The 18,448-nt window shown below is 39.4% G+C and overlaps 7 protein-coding genes, 1 long non-coding RNA gene and 1 pseudogene across 10 annotated transcripts; 6 read left to right on the top strand and 3 right to left on the bottom strand.

The window, feature by feature from the left end:
* Positions 1-1,808: 1,808 nt before the first annotated feature.
* Positions 1,809-2,270, top strand: LOC108834219 (RING-H2 finger protein ATL18-like). Its single transcript, XM_018607564.1, has one exon. The coding sequence runs from the start codon at positions 1,809-1,811 to the stop codon at positions 2,268-2,270; it is 462 nt and encodes a 153-aa protein (XP_018463066.1).
* Positions 2,271-3,071: 801 nt separating this feature from the next.
* LOC108834217 (RNA pseudouridine synthase 5-like) lies at positions 3,072-6,184 on the top strand. The gene is made up of 13 exons (XM_056999584.1): positions 3,072-3,188; positions 3,272-3,332; positions 3,419-3,446; positions 3,512-3,649; positions 3,841-3,979; positions 4,149-4,233; positions 4,483-4,567; positions 4,690-4,765; positions 4,844-4,911; positions 5,038-5,107; positions 5,424-5,511; positions 5,646-5,742; positions 5,816-6,184. Exons 1-13 carry the CDS (start codon positions 3,104-3,106, stop codon positions 5,912-5,914), a joined length of 1,119 nt encoding a protein of 372 aa, XP_056855564.1. The 5' UTR covers positions 3,072-3,103; the 3' UTR covers positions 5,915-6,184.
* A 15-nt stretch (positions 6,185-6,199) lies between these two features.
* Positions 6,200-7,907, top strand: LOC108850181 (uncharacterized; annotated as a pseudogene).
* LOC108853843 (3-ketoacyl-CoA synthase 15) lies at positions 7,908-9,425 on the top strand. The gene is made up of 2 exons (XM_018627289.2): positions 7,908-8,237; positions 8,316-9,425. Exons 1-2 carry the CDS (start codon positions 7,923-7,925, stop codon positions 9,366-9,368), a joined length of 1,368 nt encoding a protein of 455 aa, XP_018482791.1. The 5' UTR covers positions 7,908-7,922; the 3' UTR covers positions 9,369-9,425.
* LOC108853848 (uncharacterized protein At3g52155, chloroplastic) lies at positions 9,366-10,735 on the bottom strand. Its single transcript, XM_018627297.2, has 5 exons — positions 10,486-10,735; positions 10,291-10,390; positions 10,033-10,212; positions 9,809-9,926; positions 9,366-9,707 (listed from the first exon to the last, which is right to left on the bottom strand). The coding sequence occupies exons 1-5, from the start codon at positions 10,667-10,669 to the stop codon at positions 9,633-9,635; spliced, it is 657 nt and encodes a 218-aa protein (XP_018482799.1). The 5' UTR covers positions 10,670-10,735; the 3' UTR covers positions 9,366-9,632.
* An 832-nt stretch (positions 10,736-11,567) lies between these two features.
* On the top strand, positions 11,568-12,135 carry LOC108853849 (putative lipid-transfer protein DIR1). The gene has a single exon (XM_018627298.2). The coding sequence runs from the start codon at positions 11,609-11,611 to the stop codon at positions 11,987-11,989; it is 381 nt and encodes a 126-aa protein (XP_018482800.2). The 5' UTR covers positions 11,568-11,608; the 3' UTR covers positions 11,990-12,135.
* A 307-nt stretch (positions 12,136-12,442) lies between these two features.
* On the bottom strand, positions 12,443-13,638 carry LOC108853850 (uncharacterized). 2 transcript variants are annotated; one of them, XM_018627300.2, is made up of 2 exons: positions 13,235-13,638; positions 12,443-12,755 (listed from the first exon to the last, which is right to left on the bottom strand). In XM_018627300.2, the coding sequence occupies exon 1, from the start codon at positions 13,477-13,479 to the stop codon at positions 13,249-13,251; it is 231 nt and encodes a 76-aa protein (XP_018482802.1). In that variant the 5' UTR covers positions 13,480-13,638; the 3' UTR covers positions 12,443-12,755; positions 13,235-13,248. The 2 variants fall into 2 exon arrangements, with proteins under 2 accessions (XP_018482802.1, XP_018482801.1); XM_018627299.2 differs by having other exon boundaries at positions 12,443-12,758; positions 13,235-13,637.
* Positions 13,639-13,990: 352 nt separating this feature from the next.
* LOC130504979 (uncharacterized) lies at positions 13,991-17,289 on the bottom strand. The gene is made up of 12 exons (XM_056999583.1): positions 17,164-17,289; positions 16,747-17,056; positions 16,429-16,606; positions 16,301-16,350; positions 16,098-16,190; positions 15,924-16,012; positions 15,745-15,823; positions 15,571-15,653; positions 15,397-15,475; positions 14,993-15,263; positions 14,452-14,917; positions 13,991-14,341 (listed from the first exon to the last, which is right to left on the bottom strand). Exons 1-12 carry the CDS (start codon positions 17,193-17,195, stop codon positions 14,203-14,205), a joined length of 1,869 nt encoding a protein of 622 aa, XP_056855563.1. The 5' UTR covers positions 17,196-17,289; the 3' UTR covers positions 13,991-14,202.
* Positions 17,290-17,762: 473 nt separating this feature from the next.
* Positions 17,763-18,448, top strand: LOC130504980 (uncharacterized). 2 transcript variants are annotated; one of them, XR_008941522.1, is made up of 3 exons: positions 17,763-17,878; positions 18,130-18,206; positions 18,345-18,448. It is a non-coding gene; the product is annotated as an uncharacterized LOC130504980 (long non-coding RNA). The 2 variants fall into 2 exon arrangements; XR_008941521.1 differs by having other exon boundaries at positions 17,786-17,923.

The raw sequence follows: 18,448 nt of genomic DNA, 5'->3' as shown, positions 1-18,448 counted from the left end.
TTTGCCGGAAATTTTCGTTTTTGGCGAGAAATTGCGTTTTCTCAGTTTTGGTGGGAAAGTGTGTTTTTCCGGTTTTGGCGAGAAATTACATTTCCCGGTTTTGGCGGGACATTGCGTTTTCCCAGTTTTGGCCAGAAATTGCGTTTTTCCGGTTTTCACGAGAAATTGTGTCTTCTCAGTTTTGGCGGGAAATTGCGTTTTCTCGGTTTTGGTGGGAAATTGTGTTTTCCAGTTTTGACGAGAAATTGTGTTTTCCGGTTTTGGCGAGAAATTGCGTTTTACCGGTTTTGGCGGGATGTTGCGTTTTCCCGGTTTTGGTCTGAAAATGTGTTTTCCGGTTTTCACGAGAAATTACGTTTTTCCGGTTTTGGCGGAAAATTACGTTTTTCCGNTTTTGGCGGGAAAATTACGTTTTCCGGTTTTGACGAGAAATTGTGTTTTTCCGGTTTGGACGGGAAATTGCGTTTTTCGATTTTGGTGAGAAATTATGTTTTCGGTTTTGGTGGGAAATTGTGTTTTTCGGTTTTGGCGGGAAATTGCATTTTCTCGGTTTTGGCGTGAAAGTGTGTTTTTTGGTCTTGGCGAGAAATTGGGTTTTCCGATTTTTGGCGGGAAATTACCTTTTTCCGATTTTGGCGGGATATTGCATTTTTTCGATTTTGACGGGAAATTACGTTTTCTGGTTTTGGCGAAATTATGTTTTCCCAATTTTGACGAGAAATTGTGTTTTCCAATTTTGACGGAAAATTGCATTTTTCGGTTTTGGCAAGAATTTATTTTGTTTTAACGAAAAATTTATCAAATTTTTGGTGAAGACTCACCTTCACCCAGATGCTCCGTGAAGACTCACCCTCATTTGGGTGAGAATTTGAGATGAGTTTTCATAAATGCAGTTGGGTGATCCATCTGGATGTAGCATTTTAATGTACAAAACAAACATCAACTTGCATCTTCACCCAGATGGATCACCCAGATGAGCAAACGAACAGCACCTTACTAGTGTAACTACTGTATCATGATTACTATAACAAGAAAGAAAGATTCACTCAGTAAGCTTTTATTAGCTAGTGTTTTAGAAAGTCATTAGTTTTTAACTTTGAATATTCTCAACATGGGAAATCCAGGTCCCAGCTCATACAAAAAAAAATTTAAAAAGTAAAAGTTGTGGGCTTTACTTGTCCTTTAAGAAACTTTTCATCAACAAAGTAAAAAGGTTATGTGAAGAATTGGTTTCAAGTACTATCGAGTTTACCAAAACATTTGATAGAGAAAAATGCATGGAGTCAATAGTGAGTTACTTGGGAGATCTCTAGTTGATTTGGTCGGCTGTATTATATTGGTGAGCTCCTGTTTTGGTGGAAGGACTCCTGGTTTTTTAATAAGATAGATACTAAGATACATGCCCTTGAGGCTTTGACTATGTAATGTGATGAATCCGAGGTTTAATCTATGTGCCATTTTATTTGTATTTTAACGCCGTCATGTGACTCTTTCTATTAGTTATTATCAGGTACAAGATGGAACATGCTTCCATGAGGTAATAAATGCTTAAGGTGGAAGCATGTTCATCTTGTACGTTGACTATAACCTCTCCTTAAGCTTTCTTGAAGTTGGGAGAATCGCTGACTTGATTAAAAACAAATATAAATCAAAGAGAGGGGTGGTCTGGTCGGCGCCGTCCCAACTCTACCAAGTTCAAGGTTCGATGATCATTTTTTGGAGATGTTATAAAATGGAGGGGAAGGAATGAGATAGAGAAGCAAGAAAAGCTAAAAAAAGAAAGAAAGAAAGAAAAAAAGAAAGAAAAAATGATCTCTTTGTTGTTTCCACGGTCACCTTTGTGCACAGTATTTATAGCATTCTACACTTTTGTGTGCATTCCCTTAGAGAGGTTGAAGAAGCAGTGTAGAGTTGCTCAACCGCAAAACGATGACGGTAATTACCAACTAACCGGTTTCATGTTTGGGGACAAGCAAAGGAAGAAGGAAGAGGAAGAGGAGAAGATATGCTGTTCAATATGCCTTGTGGATTATGAAGCTGAAGATACAGTGACACATCTACCAAGATGCAATCATCTCTTCCATATCAATTGCATTGAACCTTGGCTTATTAGTGGCCATCTCACTTGTCCTTTTTGCAGATCTTTTGTATTCTCTTCTCCTTCTCCTACACGCATCAATGTCGATACTTCCCCCTTCTCTTTCACTTTCTATCTCTCTTTCTTTTTTTGCTTGTTTTTTCTCCACCACCTGCTTAAATGCTTGTTGTAGCCTTTCATTCCTTGTTTATTACACCCATTCTTTTATTATACATATAAATGCATTGTTTTGGCGTTATTACCATGCACTGTGTTGTATATACTTGTACATAATGAGTTCATTCCTATTTCCTACATATCAAGACTGTGATTATGAACTGAGCAAAAGAAAACCGGACCTGAAATCCTAACGGATATCCAAACCGCATCAGAATCCAAGGAGATCCGAATTAAACCCAAACCAAATATGTAAAAATATCCGAACCAGTGGCGGACCTACATGAAAGGGTGGGGTTGCAAATGACACAGGTTAAATATATATATTTGATTTGTAGGCCAATTTTCTTAAGCGATTTTGGCTCAGTTGGTTACATATTGAACCCAATGACCCCCCTTTCCCGAGTTCAAACCTCTGCATGCACACATATTTGTCTTTTTTTATATATTTGAAATCATAATTGTTTTACTTGGGCTTAGTGTACAGAATTATGTTGAGCTATGACCCAGGTTAAAAAATTTCCTGGGTCCGCCACTGATCCGAACAGATCTATTATCCCTAAACCAGAGTATTCAAAATACCTGGGCCAAATCCGAACGAATACCCGAAAACTCATACCTACTAGTAAACAGAGACAAAAGCAGTACTAGTTAGTTACCGCAGCTCTATTTTCCCTCCAATTACGCTGTTACGTTGCGTGTGAACCAAACATCCAGGCTCTGTGTCTAAAGCCCAATTATCTAGTTATTAATGGGCCGTAACAGGCCTTATTAAATAACATCACAGATTAAAACCAAACATTCGTTACAACAAGAACAGAAAAGTCCGACTCGGCGGTTCCGACCAAGATGTCGCCGCAGCAAATTGGCTTGCCATGGCCCGAGCTGAACGATGGTTTGACATACAAAGATGTCGTCTCTTCTTCTGACTCAGGTCATCCTCCAACTACTGGGATTCGTAAAGTTTTGCTTTTTGTTATGTGTTAACTCTGTTGTTTTTGTGGAGTTTGTGTACAGAGTTAACTACAGTGTCAGATTACTACTACACCAAGTACAAGAGCTCAGCTCCATTGCTTGGGTTCTACTCTTCTTCCCTCCTCCTCCTCCTCTACTCATATTCTTTTCATTCTTTATTAATATCTTCTTTTTTTCTTCTTCTTTCAGGTGGATTCAACGAATCCAAAACGGACAGGTTGCTCACTTTCTCGCTTGATTCTGGAGAATTTTTTAAATATCATTTCTCACTTATTTTGGCAGATACAAGTTGATGGGGAAGTTGTAGAAGATCCCAACACACTCCTTAGGAGTGGTTCCAAGTTAGTTTACCATAGGCTTCCTTGGAAGGAACCTGACACGCCACACTTGCTTGATATTTTGTATCAAGACCATGATTTGGTAACTTCCATCTGAACACAACTTTAAAGACAGTTTTTGTCGATTTTTGTTTAAAGTTGTTTCCTTTTGCTTTCTTGCTGCTAAGGTGACCAATGTGACTTCTTGTCCTTGTTTGTGGTTTGCATTTGGTATTGTAAAAATATCATTTTGTTCTTTTAACTTGGAGTGATGTGGACTTCTTAATAAGGCAGATCGCTTTTAACAAACCGTCTGGACTCCAAGTATTGCCAGGAGGGCTTTTCCAGCAAAGAACTGTGTTGACGCAACTGCAATGGTGTTTTGGTGAATCACACCCTGTCCCTGTACATCGACTTGGGAGAGGCACATCAGGTTAGCCTATTAGACTTATTTTTTTTAGCTCTTCACTGGACTAAGACTTACTATCCAGTTTACATTGCAGAAGCATCTTTACAATGATCTTATCTCTCCCTACTGGAGGATTTGTTAAAGATATATTGTTTTTAATTTATTTGTTTCAATGGATGGACTCTTTTCTCAGGTATACTTCTCTGTGCCAAGACAAAGCTTGCAAAAACTAAACTTTCAGCTTATTTTGCTGAGGGGACATCTCTTGTTGGGTCTGGGTGAGTTCATACATGATTTCTTGTTTACATTTTTTTGTTTTACTCAGCTCATTCTTGAAAAGATCTTTGGTGTTTATATCATTTAGTTATTCAAAAAAAAAAAACTGTTTCCAGAACTGTTGCATAGTTGATCAATGCTACTATATGTGAAGTAGAGAGAGATAAGATCCAACATGTCAAGGAGTTTTTTCTTTACTTTTGTGTGCACTTCCCATTACGTTGTGCTAAGATTTAAGTATATTCTTTCAGCAACATGGGTCAAGAGTGTGGAACCGTAAGGAAAATATCAAAGATATATCGAGCACTAGCGAGTGGTATAGTAGAAGAAGACGAGGCAAGGCCAAGGCCACTTTATTACTTTTGCCATGATCATTTATTTCAAATGCTTTAAAATATGCAACTTAGATTAGCCTCCTCTTGACGATGGTATCTTTGTTAATTTTTAACATTTTGAAGGTAGTTATCAAACAGCCTATCGGGGTGGCTCGATATCCTGGCGTAGCAAAAGGGTTATACGTTGCTTCTTCGGAAGGTTAATTCTCTTAACACCATTAGCTAGCGCAACAGAATAATCCAAAAGTAAATATAAAATGACTTTGCTCTTTGTCAGGTAAACCTTCTTTCAGCAAAGTAATCGTTTTGGAAAGGGACAGACAGAGAGATTGCACGCTGGTTAAGGTTTTCCTTCTGTTTCATTTTATATTTCCAATAATCACACGTCACACAAGGATAAAAGGGAATGAGATCATTAAAGACCAAAAGGAAGTTCTTAAAAAAACGACCTTGTTACTGATGCAAAAACAGGTGGAGATTCAGTCTGGAAGACCACATCAAATCCGGATTCATCTTGCATTCATTGGACATCCCTTAGTAGGTAAAACTTCTGTTCCCTTCATTTCTGAAGAGACTTGTTTTGCAACTTTAGTTACTAGGCAATCCTGGAATAATCTAAGTAGCTGGTTGGCGGAGGAAAAACTTCAGTAGAACATTGAATATAAAAAGATAGAAAAAGGAACTCAAGTCCCAAGCGGTGCTTCAAGTGGACTATAGCAGATTTCATTCTAGGAAGGTTTTGCGAGACATGCGTTTTCTTTTGGCACTAGTCTATGAAAGAAGTGATGATGTTTACAGGATCTCAGTGCAAGTCAGCAAACATGAAATCTTAAGCTTACATGTTGACCAAAATGCAGGGGACCCACTTTATGTTGCGGGAGGACAACCAAAGAGTGTTGATCCAGATCTTGTAGATGCTACTACTACTCCTTTTGCTCAAGATGGGTACAAATTCGCATTTTCCAATACACTTTCTAGTTTCCTTGAGATAACTAATGTAGTATGTGTGGAGTGTGAATTGGTTGGTGTGTGTGTGATCATTATATCGAAGCACACTTTGGCTGAATATTTCCATGCAGGGGTTACCGAAGACCCAACCAAGCTGTTCCTGGGGATTGCGGATATCATCTTCATGCACATGAAGTTGAGATACCAAACCTGTTGGACACGCATAAGGTAACAACGCCCACTCGTTCTACTGCCACATTAATCAAATTCTGAACATATCAACTGATAAGCATGTCTACAGGTTGTTAAAGTAGTGGCACCATTACCACCAATCCTCCAAACAAGTTACTTGGCAGAAGAAGAAGAAGAAAAAGGCCTTTCCTCGTTCAAATTAAGTTGAATTAGTCTCTTTCACCAGACAAGATGGCTCCAGCAGGAAACCAAATCAGCCTCCCCCTACTCTCTTCTCTTGTTGGATTTCAAGATCATCCTGTTTACAACACATGAATCACAAAACTAAGAACCACATTAGCTTCGTATCAGATGGTTTTGAAAATTACAAATTTGGCTACTGATTTATACCTGTTTTTTTTTTCTCATTTGTTGCCCCAGTATGTACATTTTTTGTATTTAACTTTTACCACAACAATAACCAATCAGTTTAAAACCACGTGCTCCAACATAAACGGTAGCAAGGTTGGCCTGGAAGAAAGAGGATCTATTATGTTCAAGTACAGGGGAAGTGAACGGATTTAAACTTTCCGAGTCAGTTGGCTCTACTGACGTATCTAAGACTTATCTTGTGTGAACAGATTGATAGCAAGCATGATGCAGGGATGCATGATAATGGGGAGACAATATGTGATAGTTTACCCCAGGATAAAGAAGTCGAGGTGGATAACAAAGACATGGGATTTGAGGCAGAGTTACATTGCATTGAATCATCACAAGGCAAAAACCCTTTGAACAATAACCAAAGTTTGAAAGATGATAAAGCAGCAATGAAGGAGGATACATTAGGCACAATTGATTTTTGTTGCCATCAGAAACACTTGTTGAGACAGCCTAGTGAGTTGGCTAAAGTTTGTGAGGATGAGAGAGGAACTGAGGCAAAGGTGGAAAATGATAGCAGCACCGAAACTTCTGTTGATCTTGTAGAGATTCCTTCATCCATTTCTGCTGTACCTGAAGAACAAGGGACTGAAGAAGTCATCGTTGGTCAAATGCCAAATCATTTCTCTGTCCCTGTAGAAGCTTTAAACATCCATGAAACTAAGGAATTTAGTAATGGAAGTTTGAAAACTGAACAGACAATAATGCCAACATCTGGCACTGAGGTAAGCGTTGCCAAGTATATATTTGTTTTTTGTATTCTATTTGAATCCTGGAACTAAATAGTCTATCCAGTCTTTGTGTCCATGCAAGAAAACTAATAGGGTTCGGCAGGTTGTCCTGATTTTCTTATGTATAGTTGCATGACTCATTTGGGAACATCTCCTAACTGTTTGACTAGGATAAAGTATTTCATGATTGTGGCTGAACAACATTGATCATAGAATAATCGACCTCTTTAATCTTTCTAGCTGTTTTGGAAATCTATACTCAAGACTGGGGATTAGGTTGAAAATACATGTATGCAGAATCTTTTAGTTGATTGATTGCTCCTAGAAACTGTGTTTAACGGTGAAAATTTCACAAACCTTTTGAATTGTGTAATAGTCTGGAAGTTGTAAGAACGACATAGCAAGGCAACCTTGGAAAAAGGGAAAGTCGATGCTTGGAGCTCTTAGAAAGGAAACGTTGCAACATTAAACCGAATTAAACCGTGAGTCCAACAAACTCCCTAGTCTTAGTTATGCTTTGGTATTGTGTTTTTGGTTCTCCAGAGGTTTCACATGCATTGCCTTTCTTTCTTTCATCTTTTTCTGTGCAGTGAATCATGGAAAGAGCAATCTAATGTGCTGAAACAAATCCCCTTTTGGCAGTTCTGAAATCCTTTTTGACAGCCTCTGTGAAGTTTTGGTCCGAGTAATAATATAACATATTGTAGAGAATAGAGATGATGATAAGGTTAAGTTAGAGATATGGTTTGCATTGTACTGTACAATTTTTTGTGTTGAAGGGTTTGAATCATATGAATGTAATTATAATCAGATAAAGTCTCAAAGGGATTTGATTATCTAGTTTGTTGCATAGAAAAGTTGAGCCTAGATTGGTCAGAAACAAAGTGCGTTGGTTTGGTTACAACACCACACCAACTGAATGAAGCAGCAAAACCCGCCACTTCCCAAGGGTGACATGCAATGGCAACCAAAGAAGCTCTCATTCTGTTACAGCGCGGCTCATTTTTCATTTTTTTTCGTTATTTAAACACAGACCACAAGCTTTTGATACATGCTTGAAGCAAAATGAAAAAAGAGGTAACAAAGATGATGAATGGTGGTGGAGTTGAGTCAAAACCACCCAAAGGCTTTCCTGATTTCCTCGGCTCTGTGAATTTGAAATACCTGAAGCTTGGCTACATTTACTTGCTCTCTCTTTCCAACACCTTCTGCTTCTTTCTTCCTCCTCTTCTCCTTCTCTTCATCTTTGTTTCTCGGTTCCTCCCACTCTTGGTTTATCCTTTATCCATCTTCTTGCTTCTTCTCCTTTACCACTTCCTCACTCCTTCCTCTGTTTTCCTTCTTGATTTCTCATGTTACCGTCCACCTGATCATTTCAAGGTCACCTCTCTTCCCTTTACAACCTTCTTAATCTTATCTCTTTCTCTCCTTCCTTCTCATTGTTTTGTTTTTTTACAGATCACGAAAAGCGACTTCATCGAGCTGGCAATGAAGTCTGGCAACTTCAACGAGACTTCCATCGAGCTCCAAAGAAAAGTTTTGGAGCAATCAGGCATAGGAGAGGAGAGCTACATGCCGAGAGTGGTCTTCAAGCCTGGCCACAAACTCAACCTCCGTGATGGACGCGAAGAAGCAGCGATGGTCATCTTCGGAGCCATCGACGAGCTTCTCGCGGCCACCAAGATCAACGTGAAGCATATCAAGATCCTGGTCCTCAACTGCGGAGTCCTCAACACCACGCCTTCTCTCTCGGCGATGGTGATCAACCACTACAAGCTGAGGCACAACACGGAGAGCTACAACCTCGGTGGTATGGGGTGCGGCGCCGGAATCATAGCGGTTGATTTAGCCAAAGATCTTTTGAACGCTCACCAAGGCTCTTACGCTTTGGTTGTGAGCACTGAGATAGTTAGCTTCACTTGGTACTCAGGCAATGACGTCACGCTGCTCCCGCCGAATGGTTCTTTCCGGATGGGAGCAGCTGCGGTCATGCTCTCTAGCCGGCGTATCGATAAATGGCGCTCGAAATATCAGCTTATGCAGCTGGTGAGAACACATAAAGGCATGGACGACGCAAGCTACAAGAGCATGGAGTTGAGAGAAGACAAGGAAGGAAAACAAGGACTGTACGTATCAAAAGATGTGATGGAAGTCGCTAGACATGCACTCAGAGCAAACATCGCAACGCTTCGTCGTCTCGAGCCTTGTTTCCAGCATATATGCGTGCTGGCGACGAGCAAGACGGCTCTCGACGAGATTCAGAAGGATCTCAAACTGAGTGAAGAGAACATGGAGGCGTCGAGGCAGACGCTGGAACGTTTTGGGAATACGTCGAGCAGCAGCGTGTGGTACGAGCTGGCTTACTTGGAACACAAGGGGAAGATGAAAAGAGGAGACACGGTTTGGCAGGTCGGTTTCGGGTCAGGGTTTAAATGCAACAGTGTTGTATGGAAAGCCTTGAAAAACATTGAACCTCCAAGACACAATAACAACCCATGGAGGAATCTCTGAGGATTTAAGTGTATTTTGATATAACATGAATAAAGTAATACAAGTGCATTTGAAACATATCTATGATGCTATAGGATCTTACACAAAGGCAAACCATCCAATAAAGAGATGCACTAGTCTGTGCTCTTAACATGTTTATCATCATTCATAACTAGTTGACACATGAAAGGATGTAACTACACAGCCTTTTGTATATTGTGTTGTAGCAAAAGTTACAAAGGATAGAGGAGAAGAAAGTAAACCAACTTGAAGCTATGGGATCTCTTAGACACAAATGGTGGTATCTGGAGCCACAATGCCCTCAAGTTTCCAACCACCAGGTCCAGCCAGAGAGAAAGCCTGTTGATGATGCACACAAATAATAAAGAATTAGTGTTTTTTTTTTTCTTTTCATGATAATCAAAGAAGGGCAAGTGTCTGGAGGGAAAAGTAATACAAACATCATCCCAGGAGTTGCCAAAAGCATGAAGCAAAGCAGCATTGCAAGTTTTCAGCTTTACGGAAGCACCAGAGAGCATGGAGGCTGCTTCTTCCCATCCCTTATTATGCCCCATACACCTGTGTAGGTAGGGGTAGGTAAGCCACATGATAATAAAGTAATAACACAGCACAATAAAGACAGGAAGATGTATGATAGTAAAAGAGCTAACTAAAACTAACTAACATGACAGTGGTGATGTCAGGGGATGAGTATTTGGAGATGATGTGGTGAAGATGGTCGGCGGTTTGGCCGTCCATAGCGGCGATGGAGTAGAAGCTAGGGATGAAATGTACATTCGCCTCCATAAAGCCATCGACTTGCGCTTGCATTGACTTCAGCGTCTCCTTGGTCCGAGTCGCGTCGCTGTGAGATTGGAATGACTTTTAAAACCTCGGGAGATTCAAAGAAGGGGAGATAAGTTAAAGGTGAGGTTAAAAGAACCTTGAGAGGATGAGTTGGGGAAGCCAGCCGAGTGAGGAGAGGATTTGAGCAACTTTAGCAGCATCGGCTTGTCCGGTCTTAGTAAGAGGACGGTCATGGTCTATCCTTGAGAGAGAGAGAGAGAACTCAGAGAAGTGAAGATTGGTGTTTTTTTTTTGTTGATGAGATGAGAGAGAAAGAGAAGAAAGAGTATACCTTTGAGGGAAAGATGGTCCCAGGAACTGTGAGCGTGACGGAGAAGGATGAGACGGCGAGAGATTAGTGATGAAGAAGGAGAAGAAGTTAGTTCGGTGGATGCACGAGGAGAGTAAGAAGTCGTGGTCCGGTTTTGGTGGCCGGAGAAGAAGAAAGGAGATGGTGGAGACTGGAAGCTCAGCATCGCATATTCTTATCTCATTTCATCTCTCTCTTGTCTTAACTGATTTTTCCGGAAACATATGGTTAAGTTTATTTTCCTAATTGCGCTAAAAATGTGAATTGTTTTTTTTTTAAATAAAAGGCTTATTGGTTGGAGAAGATGAGCATTTTTTTTTTTTTGATAAGCAAAAGTTTGATTTTTCTTTTTGTTCTTTCTTTCGAATAATTTACTAGGAAAAAAAGTATTGACTGAATCAAACCACAACTAAACCGAAATAAGTAAGTTAAATGTAACCAAACTTTCCTTTTAAATTCGATTTATACAATTTCAATTCATTTAAACTATTCTAAATCAATTTACACGGTTCTAAATTGATTCAAATAGTTTTAAAACGGTTTTAAATTAATTTAAAAATAGTTTAAATCTGTTAAATAAATAATAATGTTATTATAAATTTACAAATTTGTAACTTTTGTATATCTAATTTTAATAGTTTTCAAAATAATTTTATTATTAAATTTAAAAGCTAAAATATCTTATATAAATGTAAAAAAAATCAATAATTAGTAGCCTATGGGCAGTTTATGCTCAGATAATCATTGTAGTCGCAAATACTCTACAAAACACCTAGTTGTCCTCTACCTTTTTCTTGAACATATTGCTTTAGCCTATGCCATCACTTACTGGATAAAAAACCGCTTCACCATTTTATAAATAAGATCACCAATGAAACTAGAAAAGCTGTCATCGATCAGTTTGGTAATTACATGATGTAAAAGCTAGATCGAGGATCAAAGCTCTAAAGAGTGGGAGACACACGGAGTAACCATGGGGGATATATTTGGTTGTGAGGTAGGTGAGAGGTGTCTAACGGCATGACATATGACACCCCTCCCTTCTACACAGTATAAAGAAGCATCATCTCAATGCATCATCATCCTATCACTACTACTGTTTAACATGATGATGAGACCCATGAGAGTTGGTTTAGCAATGGCACTACTGCTCATGACCATAACCGTTCTTACTACCATAGCCACAGCACAGCAGCAAGAGGACCAGCAACCACCTCCACCGATGTTGCCAGTGGAAGAAGTGGGAATGTGCAGCAGAACATTCTTTTCGGCTCTGGTTCAGCTGATACCGTGTAGAGCAGCAGTGGCTCCTTTCAGCCCGATCCCACCAACGGAGTCGTGTTGCGCTGCGGTTGTCACACTTGGTCGTCCTTGTCTTTGCCTCCTCGCCAATGGACCTCCACTCTCAGGCATTGACCGATCCATGGCTCTTCAGCTTCCTCAGAGATGCTTTGCTAATTTCCCTCCTTGCGATGTCATTAACTAGAAAGTCAGTCGTATAGGACCCCCCACCTATCAGCCTTCTTTCTTTCTTTCTTTTTCATTTACCTTTTCGCTGATTAGTGTATTATGTGGTCTCGGACTTGCAAAACATTAATAAAGATAATGAAAAATTCAAGTCATTTCCAATAACAGATTCTCTGTATCCACACTGATTGAGCATTTGCACAATGAAGTTTTCTCAAGGGAAGTAAAACAAATCCAACCATACATATACACTTTGAATTAATCAAACATTAAAAAAAAAAAATTATCTTAGACAGAAAAAGCAAAACGTAGGTCATGAAGCATGAGATCACTAAAATATAACCAAATGTTGTATTTGAATGGACTTGAGATGGCTTGCTATCAAGATTAGAAGTAAAATACTTGAGATGAGTTTGTGTTGATTATAGAGATCCAAGAGTTTTAGTTGTCATTTCATTCAGAGAGAGCAGAGAATTATAACTTTTTAGTATTAATAAAGCCTAATGATTTTGGCAGCATAAAGCTTTGATAGTTTTAGTAACTAAGATACTGATCTTGGGCATTTTTATTCAGGGGAGTGGATGATGCGGAGAACATTCCTACAACTCTTCTAAAAACTGGAGAATGTAAAGAACAAAAAGGATGTGCGCAGTGATTTGCAGCAGAAAATAAGAACAAAACGCACCAATGCTTCTTCTCAAAGAACCGGACAGCTTCTTTGAAGCCCTTAAGAGGACCAAACTCTACGGTATGTAAATCTCATATTGTTCTTCCATCTCTTTCTCCTACTAGAAACAGCCAACATACACGAGATCCTTAAGTTCTGAGATCAAAAGACTAGAGAAATGTCCATCTATTCAAATGCAGTCGTCTGCAACACAAACAAACAGAGAAAGAAGAACACAACGGCCAACTAAATTTAAGTTATTTCTAAACTGATTTCCTTTCATTTCTTTTTTTTTTTATAAATTTCAATTTTATTCAACTAACGAGATACTAATAATGATCTTGCTCAGATTCAACATGTAATCTCTGAGAAACGTGAATCTCAGTTACAATAAATTTTGTTTATATGAAAACACAGAGACAAGAAGAAAAAAAAAGGATGATTCATCATATCCTGTCTGTAATTATTAAAAAAATCAAGAACAAGTCTCTCTATCATCATCTTGAATCATCCCAAATCGTGATCAAAACACACACAGCAAGTAGACATGAGATATATCTATCTACAAGAGGGAAGGGTAAGTAGGAGAAGACGAACTGAGTAATTTAATTTTAAGGACGGCGAGAAGGAGGAGGAGGAGGAGGAGGAGAAGAGGAGAAGAAGCAATCGAGAAGGCGAGACCAAGCCATTCTGGCGCGAGGGAAGACTCTCCTGCTATAAACCCTACCTTCCGTTCCCATCTCCTCCATCGTCTCCACGAACATCGTCAAACATCTTATCGGAGGTATGTACAACGTTAACGGCGCCGCCGAGAACGCTATCGTGAAAAACAGCTCCAACATTCTTCTTATTTCTTTCTTTCTTTTTGGGTAGATCTCAGTTTAGTTTTTAGTTTTGTCTGGGTGTTATTGACTAGTAGAGAGAGAGTATCTAACAGAAATGAAATAACGTAAGATTGATAGATTTTTGATCCAAAAAAAAAGGATAAGAAGATTGCTGTCGTCACGTGTTACCCTCTCTATATTTTTAACTTTTATTGTTAGCAATCATACGATCTCTGCCTGTTCTAGCAGCTACTGCAATATTGTACTTATGTTGGACCGACACTTCAACTTTTAAGTTATTCGAATATTTTATTACCGTTGTCCTACGTCACCCCTGTCAGAAATTAATGTAAAAACTGTTTGTGTCCATCTTTTGTTTATCATGTCTGTTACTGTTCCAGTGGCAATAACCAAATACATCTTGTGTTGGGTTGACTTTTGTTTATCCATTAGTTTAGTTGGACAAATTCAAGCCCAATAGCATAAACATAGGCCCAATAAGAGTTTCTCTCTTTAACATTGTACATCATTTGAAAAAAACTGATATCACTCACCATGTACCATTTCTTTCACTGTGTATTATGTCACACATGCAAATAAGAAGCTAGTCGTCACGTTTTAGCTTGATAAGTACAAGTCAAAGGAGCTAATCTCGTTTTAAAATGTTTTTTTTCCTCCTACAGACATAATCTGAAGGAGCTAAATGTTGTTCCAAAATGTGGATAAAGCCTCCCCTCCCCCTCACGTCCTCATCCTCTTTTGCTTCTGAGGAATGAATCTAACCCCTTGCTTTCCTAGCTCCACTCTCTTTACTTCTCCATTCTCAAGCGTCACCATCAACTTCGATGCCCCTCCTACTTCACTTACCACTCCTTTCTCCCTGTTTTTATTTTTTCCCCACTCAACTGTTAGAACAACTTCGAATAAAACGAAACATCATCTAAAGTATTAAAACGTCCACAGAGGAGAAAAAAGACTATTTTTACATACCATGAATCATCCGAGGCATCGTGTATTTGAACTTTTTTCCCTTTTGCATCCTTCCCCAACTTCTTCAGAATCCAACTAGCATCAAGCATCTCGTCCAACAAACTCTCGTCACGTGACAGCGACGCATCTTCATCTTCATTGAACCCTGATTTCTCAGCTGTTGGAGGTGGTGGTGACGATGATGATGATGCTCTCTTTCTCTTAGACCTATGCCCTTTCCCAGACTTACTTCTCTCGTATACAATTCTAGGGGCTTCTCGCTCTTCTTGTTGCCTCTCCGGATGATGAAGATGATGCTGTTTTATTTTCAGTTTCAGCAATGGTCTTGAATCTTTTTGCAACTCCTCTTGTTGTTGGCCACCATTTGAATCTCCTCCTCTACCCTTACATGTGTCCAACCCTCTCTTTTCTTCGTTACACTTTCCTAACAAGCTTCGTTGCTCTGATTGAACTTCCCCATGCTTTCCTGAAATTACCAAACCTTTTATTATTATTAGAGAGCTTTTTTTTTTTAGCTGATATCACTTGAACATAAACATACCTTTGGATTTGGAGGCTTCTGCCTTTCGAGGGCCTATACTTATCACCAGTTTTTTGCCCTTCACAGGGTTCGGCGGCTCTGGAGAGTTTTTTCCAAATTTCTCACTCTCTGAATCTTGAGACTTGTTACTTTTTATCCTGAGAACTCTCAATGGGGCACCACCAGTTTGCTCAACAACTCGTGCACTAGCTCTCAGGCTAGCGATTAGCTCTTTATCCTCAATATCTTTTCGCCTCCAAATTTCCTTTGCAGCATCCTCAAGATCCTTGATCTAGGCATCACAAACACACACACAAAATCAGAGAGACACAAAAATGGGATCACCAAATTCTCATTTACAGCAATCCACTAGCACTGGAGAGATAAAAGAGAGTAAAACAAATGTAAAAGAATGAAACACACACCTGGTAGCTTTCTCCGCGACAAGTAGAACATTTATATTGAAGATGCCCATCCACTTGAAACTGCATATATCTTTCATCGCTGCAACATTTAAAGTTCATGTTATTTGGGGAAACATTTATTTCAGGACACAGAAGTTGCATTTGGTTATATGAAAGAGATTAAACGATATGGACCTGATTCCATCACACGTGCAATGAACCCAGCGTTGGCAATAGTCACAACAGACCATTGGTGTTGCTTCCGAGTCCCTGTAAACCTACGTGTGATGAAAGCAAAATAAGTTGGTCAGTGACTGACACACTTGCACATTTCACTAGCAACAACAGAGAGAGAGTGCAAGAGCATACCTTCAAACATACAGGACAATAGTTTCCCTTACTAAACAGCCTTCCACAAGCATCACAGCAAGTATGGCCCAAAAACCACCTGCAAAGAAGTTTAAAAGGAAACGAAAAGATATCAAATGCACTTCTTAATAAATCAAATAAAAAATTACGCATCAACAAAGCAAAAAGATTTTGAATACCGTAAGCTCTGTCCATTCCCAGGGACTTTAGACCCACAGCTGTAACACTTGGTGTGTTTAGGACACAAATAGGGTCCAGAAGTAACCGTCTGTAACAATCCAGGGACGAGAGTAAATCAATGTGCAGAAGAAAAAAGACGAGAGAGCTGTCTGTAGAAGCAACAAATAGTATACCTTGTGTCGAGGTTGTTGGCAATCACAATGATAGGCATCATCACATCTTTTGCAGAACATCAACTTCTTTGGATCCCCTGAAGTTCCACAGCCCTAAATAAAACATAATAGTACACGATAATTTATTAACCTATAGTATACACTCTCAAGAGGATAACTAAAAAATGGTCAAAACCGTGACATCATTTTTGTCCAAAACTAACCTCACAGGTTCGGCAATAGGGACAAGCCCAAGAGCTCCAATCAAATAAATCTGCAAGCAAAAGGAAAAAAAAAACACAATAAGAATCTAAGAAGAAGAATCATAAGCATCATGAAAAGAGATACATACCTCTATGTTGAGACCAAGACATCAAGCAGGTTCTATGATACTTCTTGCCGCAGCATTTGCAAGAAAGCATCTTTGCTCTCTCACTCTTCCCAACTTCAACAATATAGCACATGTGACATGTAATACGTGCGCTGTGATGGTCATGATGATCTTCTCCATTGATCTCCGTGACAGGAACCTGCACATAGAAAGAGAACACAAACACCATCAGATCTCTAAACACAAAACGGCACAACATAATCCGTTTCACAAATCTAACGAACAAGTCTATGTGAACCGACAAAAGGCAATCACAAGTAAGGGAACCAGGAACCGAACCACCACGTCGTCAGAGTCAGGATTCGCAGCAGAATCCTCATCTACCTTCTTCTTCTTCTTCAGCAGCAGCACAGTCCGTTTGCTTAGTGTCGATGGAGGAGCAACCTTCACCTCCGAATCATCCCCAACCGCAACAGCATCGAATAGAGCGAGCTTAGGCACTTGGATCTGAACGGTACCTTCTTTGGAAACGCCAGCATCGAAAGGGTCTCGCAGGAAGCTGTGGAGAGAGTGTATGTCGTTGAGGAACACATCTTCTTTGCCATGAAGTGTCCGAGGAAACCCCAACAAGCAGTCACAAATTTTCCGGCTGGGGAGAAGAAAGACAACGGAACCATTCAGAATAATTAATTAAGTAAAAAACAACGAAGAAAAGACCGCTCGTGAGGGAGGAGGCGCCAGAAATAAAAACATTACCAAGTGATTGGACAAGCTACGTGAAAGACCATGGTCGGGAAGGGCGGTTCGATTTTTAGGGATCTGGCTTCCCTTTTTTCCCTTTGTAAATAATCTAATTTTTTTTTTTAGCTCTGTCGCACGCCGGTTTTGTGTAAATATCTTAAACCTAAGGTCCTAAATGCAAATAGTCAAAGAGTTATCAGTCCACGATCCACGCCAAAGCATAAGAACCAGTAACAAAGTTACACGCGGATACGCAATTTATATGAACAAAACGACGCCGTTCATACAGCCAAAATTCGCACATAAAACAAACGACGTCGTTTCTTCTTTGACTTTTTAAAAGGTTCAAGAGCGTACGTCTGCGGCGAAGGGAAAAATCTCCGATCACAGTCATGAATGCACTCAATCACTACATTTAGTAAGTAGCATTTTATTATTTCACTACATTTTTGGTATTGACAGATTGATCAATTTCATTTGGAAAATTTATGGTTGAAGATTGAACTTAGAGATATTCGAAGTGTCTAATAACAATTAAGATACTTTACAAAGTTTTTCCCAAAAAAAAACTTTTGAAAAAAATTGTCCTAAAATAATAGCTCAAAGACAGAACTCATTTTTATTTCTGGAAGGTTCGTTTTGACCTAAAGTAAAAAGTCGAAAGTCTTTTATTGATATTTTCTTGTAACCAAAAACTAAAAGAAAGGTCATCCGTCTCTTCCACTATCCGGTAGATCTCTCTCTCTCTCTTTCTATATCGATCGAGTCTTTGTTGGTGAGTGACTTGGAAGAAGAATCACACTTCTCCTCCTTACTCTGTAGTTTAACCGAGTCTTCCCTGTAATGAATTTGCCATTATCTCTAGTTACAAAAGGCTTCTTCTTTGTATAATCAAATTCCAACACTTAAAAAAAAAAAAGTTGTTTGTGTTCTTATTTGACTTTTTTCCAATCATTCTAACACTTGTCCCTTCTCATTCAGCTCGGGGGTTGAATTAGATTGAAAACAAATGGATGAATCTCCTCTGGAGCAGCAGCAGCAACAAAGTCAATCTCATGGTATAAAGTGTTGCCTTTTCTCATCCATTCATTCGTTCCTCTGAATACAAAGCCGACTGCTTTTATATTTGTTTTGTGAACTTGCTGGAGAAAGTTACTTACTTTTTTCTTGTCCTACTGCATCATTTGGGTTTTCAGGGCAAGAGAAGGAAATAGTAGTAACTGAAGGTAGTGCCTTTGTGCATGGTGAGCCTCCTCCTCCTTCTCAAGACGTTAGTGTTCCTCCCAAAGTTGATAGCCAA

The sequence above is a fragment of the Raphanus sativus genome, unplaced genomic scaffold (assembly GCF_000801105.2).
Source record: "Raphanus sativus cultivar WK10039 unplaced genomic scaffold, ASM80110v3 Scaffold1923, whole genome shotgun sequence".
Lineage (NCBI taxonomy): Eukaryota > Viridiplantae > Streptophyta > Magnoliopsida > Brassicales > Brassicaceae > Raphanus > Raphanus sativus.
This window is presented reverse-complemented; position numbering and strand designations above follow the sequence as displayed.

What these genes read in the sequence shown, in the direction of transcription:
- LOC108834219 (XM_018607564.1), top strand. Translation starts at nt 1,809, where the DNA reads ATGATCTCTTTGTTGTTTCCACGGTCACCTTTGTGCACAGTATTTATA.
- LOC108834217 (XM_056999584.1), top strand. Translation starts at nt 3,104, where the DNA reads ATGTCGCCGCAGCAAATTGGCTTGCCATGGCCCGAGCTGAACGATGGT. An exon ending in ACATCTCTTGTTGGGTCTGG is followed by an intron (nt 4,234 to 4,482) that starts GTGAGTTCATAC and finishes ATATTCTTTCAG; the next exon opens with CAACATGGGTCAAGAGTGTG. An exon ending in GTATAGTAGAAGAAGACGAG is followed by an intron (nt 4,568 to 4,689) that starts GCAAGGCCAAGG and finishes AACATTTTGAAG; the next exon opens with GTAGTTATCAAACAGCCTAT.
- LOC108853843 (XM_018627289.2), top strand. Translation starts at nt 7,923, where the DNA reads ATGAAAAAAGAGGTAACAAAGATGATGAATGGTGGTGGAGTTGAGTCA. An exon ending in GTCCACCTGATCATTTCAAG is followed by an intron (nt 8,238 to 8,315) that starts GTCACCTCTCTT and finishes GTTTTTTTACAG; the next exon opens with ATCACGAAAAGCGACTTCAT.
- LOC108853848 (XM_018627297.2), bottom strand. Translation starts at nt 10,669, where the DNA reads ATGCTGAGCTTCCAGTCTCCACCATCTCCTTTCTTCTTCTCCGGCCAC. An exon ending in CCCCAACTCATCCTCTCAAG is followed by an intron (nt 10,213 to 10,290) that starts GTTCTTTTAACC and finishes CCAATCTCACAG; the next exon opens with CGACGCGACTCGGACCAAGG. An exon ending in CCTGACATCACCACTGTCAT is followed by an intron (nt 9,927 to 10,032) that starts GTTAGTTAGTTT and finishes CTACCTACACAG; the next exon opens with GTGTATGGGGCATAATAAGG.
- LOC108853849 (XM_018627298.2), top strand. Translation starts at nt 11,609, where the DNA reads ATGATGATGAGACCCATGAGAGTTGGTTTAGCAATGGCACTACTGCTC.
- LOC108853850 (XM_018627300.2), bottom strand. Translation starts at nt 13,479, where the DNA reads ATGTTGGAGCTGTTTTTCACGATAGCGTTCTCGGCGGCGCCGTTAACG.
- LOC130504979 (XM_056999583.1), bottom strand. Translation starts at nt 17,195, where the DNA reads ATGGTCTTTCACGTAGCTTGTCCAATCACTTG. An exon ending in CTGACTCTGACGACGTGGTG is followed by an intron (nt 16,607 to 16,746) that starts GTTCGGTTCCTG and finishes TTCTATGTGCAG; the next exon opens with GTTCCTGTCACGGAGATCAA. An exon ending in GTCTTGGTCTCAACATAGAG is followed by an intron (nt 16,351 to 16,428) that starts GTATGTATCTCT and finishes TTTTGCTTGCAG; the next exon opens with ATTTATTTGATTGGAGCTCT.